General features: G+C 46.2%; 1 protein-coding gene across 1 annotated transcript; it reads left to right on the top strand.

The window, feature by feature from the left end:
• Positions 1 to 939: 939 nt before the first annotated feature.
• LOC129023163 (small ribosomal subunit protein uS8-like) lies at positions 940 to 1,343 on the top strand (the record flags this gene model as incomplete). Its single annotated transcript, XM_054469691.2, has 1 exon — positions 940 to 1,343. A coding segment is annotated over one exon (378 nt), but the record flags the coding sequence as incomplete, so codon positions are not given.
• Between the last annotated feature and the right edge of the window lie 738 nt (positions 1,344 to 2,081).

Genomic DNA, 2,081 nt, shown 5'->3' with positions numbered 1-2,081 from the left:
TCCCACCGGGATTCACAATACTGGAGTCCTAACAGTGCCAGCTTCTAGCGTAAGATTTTTTTTTGCACAGAGGGTTTCACTGGGAAACATACATGCTTGAAAACCTATGTCGTAAGGCAACAACCCCCATTTCGCAGATGTGCTGGTAGAATCCTAGAGGTGACAAGGGATTTGCCTCAGGCCTGCCAGGAAGTTAAGAAAAGAATCAAGAGTAGAAGCCAGAAACTAGGTCTGCAGTCTGGGTGTCCAGCACTTTTTTATTTTTTATTATTTATTTATCTATTTATTTTTTGAGACAGAGTTTTGCTCTTGTTGCCCAGGCTGGAGTGCAGTGGCACAATCTCGGCTCACTGCAACCTCCGCCTCCCAGGTTCAAGCGATTCTTCTGCCTCAGCCTCTCAAGTAGCTGGGATTACAGGCATGAGCCACCACGCCCGGCTAATTTTGTATTTTTAGAAGAGAAGGGGTTTCTCCATGTTGGTCAGGCTGGACTTGAACGCCCAACCTCAGGTGATCCGCCCACCTCGGCCTCCCAAAGTGTTGGGATTACAGGCGTGAGCCACTGCACCCGGCCTATTTTTATTTTATTTTTATTTTTTTCAGCCTTGCTGAGGTTCTGCAAAGTGCTTTTTGGAGGAAAAAAAAATTATTATTATTATTATTATTATTTTTTGAGACGGAATCTCACTCTGTCGCCCAGGCTGGAGCTCAGTGGCACTGCAAACTCCACCTCCTGGGTTCACGCCTTTCTCCTGCCTCAGCATCCCGAGTAGCTGGGACTACAGGCACCTGCCACCACGCCCAGCTAATTTTTTGTATTTTTAGTAGAGACGCGGTTTCACTGTGTTAGCCAGGATTGTCTCCATCTCCTGACCTTGTGATCCGCCTGCCTCGGCCTCCCAAAGTGCTGGGATTACAGGCGTGAGCCACTGCGCCCGGCCTCTGGTTGATGCTCTCAAGAGCATCAACAATGCCAAAAAGAGAGGCAAACGCCAGGTGCTTATTTGGCCGTGCTCCAAAGTCATCGTCCGATTTCTCACTGTGATGATAAAGCATGATTACACTGGTGAATTTGAAATCATTGATGATCACAGAGCTGGGAAAATTGCTGTGACTCTCACAGGCAGGCTAAACAAGTGTAGAGTGATCAGCCCCAGATTTGATGTGCAACTCAAAGATCTAGAAAAATGGCAGAATAATCTGCTTCCATCCCGCCAGTTTGGTTTCACTGTACTGACAACCTCAGCTGGCATCATGGAGCATGAAGAAGCAAGACGAAACCACACAGGAGGGAAAATCCTGGGATTCTTTTTCTAGGGATGTAATACATATATTTACAAATAAAATGCCTCATGGAAAAAAAATTGTAGAGATAGGGTCTCATTATGTTTCTCAGGCTGGTCTCAAAATCCTGGTCTCAAGTAATCCGTCCACCTTGGCCTCCCAAAGCCCTGGCATTAGAGGCATGAGCCACCATGCCCAGCACTAAGCATTCCTCATAGACAACTTTAAGTCCTAGGAGGCAGGCACTATTATTTTCCCCACTTTACACATGAGGAACCTGAGGCTTCCAGCAGAAAAACATCTTTCAGACACTTGACAGTTAGTGGTTCTGTGTAAGTCCCAACAGGAGACTTTTGGTTAGAATAATTCAAAGGTACATGGCTTCTGTTTTATCTCAAATTAAAAAATAATAATAACAGGCTGGGTGTGGTGGCTCATGCCTATAATTCCAGCACTTTGGGAGGCCGAGGTGGGTGGATCCCTTGAGGCCAGGAGCTTGAGACCTGCCTGGCCAACATGCTGAAACCTCGTCTCTGCTAAAAATACAAAAATTAGCCAGGTATGGTAGCTCGCTCCTGTAATACCAGCTACTCAGGAAGCTGAGGCAGGAGAATAGCTTGAACTCAGGAGGTGGAAGTTGCAGTGAACCAGGTTCTCACCACTGCACTACAGCCTGGGCAACAGAGCAAGACTATCTCCAAATAAATAAATAAAAATAATAACAACACGTGAGAAAGGTCTGTTCAGTCCAACCGCCCAGCAACAGCTGTTCTGTTCTCCTTTGTACTCATTCTAGT

Source organism: Pongo pygmaeus, chromosome 23 (assembly GCF_028885625.2).
Source record: "Pongo pygmaeus isolate AG05252 chromosome 23, NHGRI_mPonPyg2-v2.0_pri, whole genome shotgun sequence".
NCBI classification, from domain to species: Eukaryota; Metazoa; Chordata; class Mammalia; order Primates; family Hominidae; genus Pongo; species Pongo pygmaeus.
Note: the sequence above shows the minus strand (reverse complement) of the source record. Positions and strands in the feature narration are given on the sequence as shown.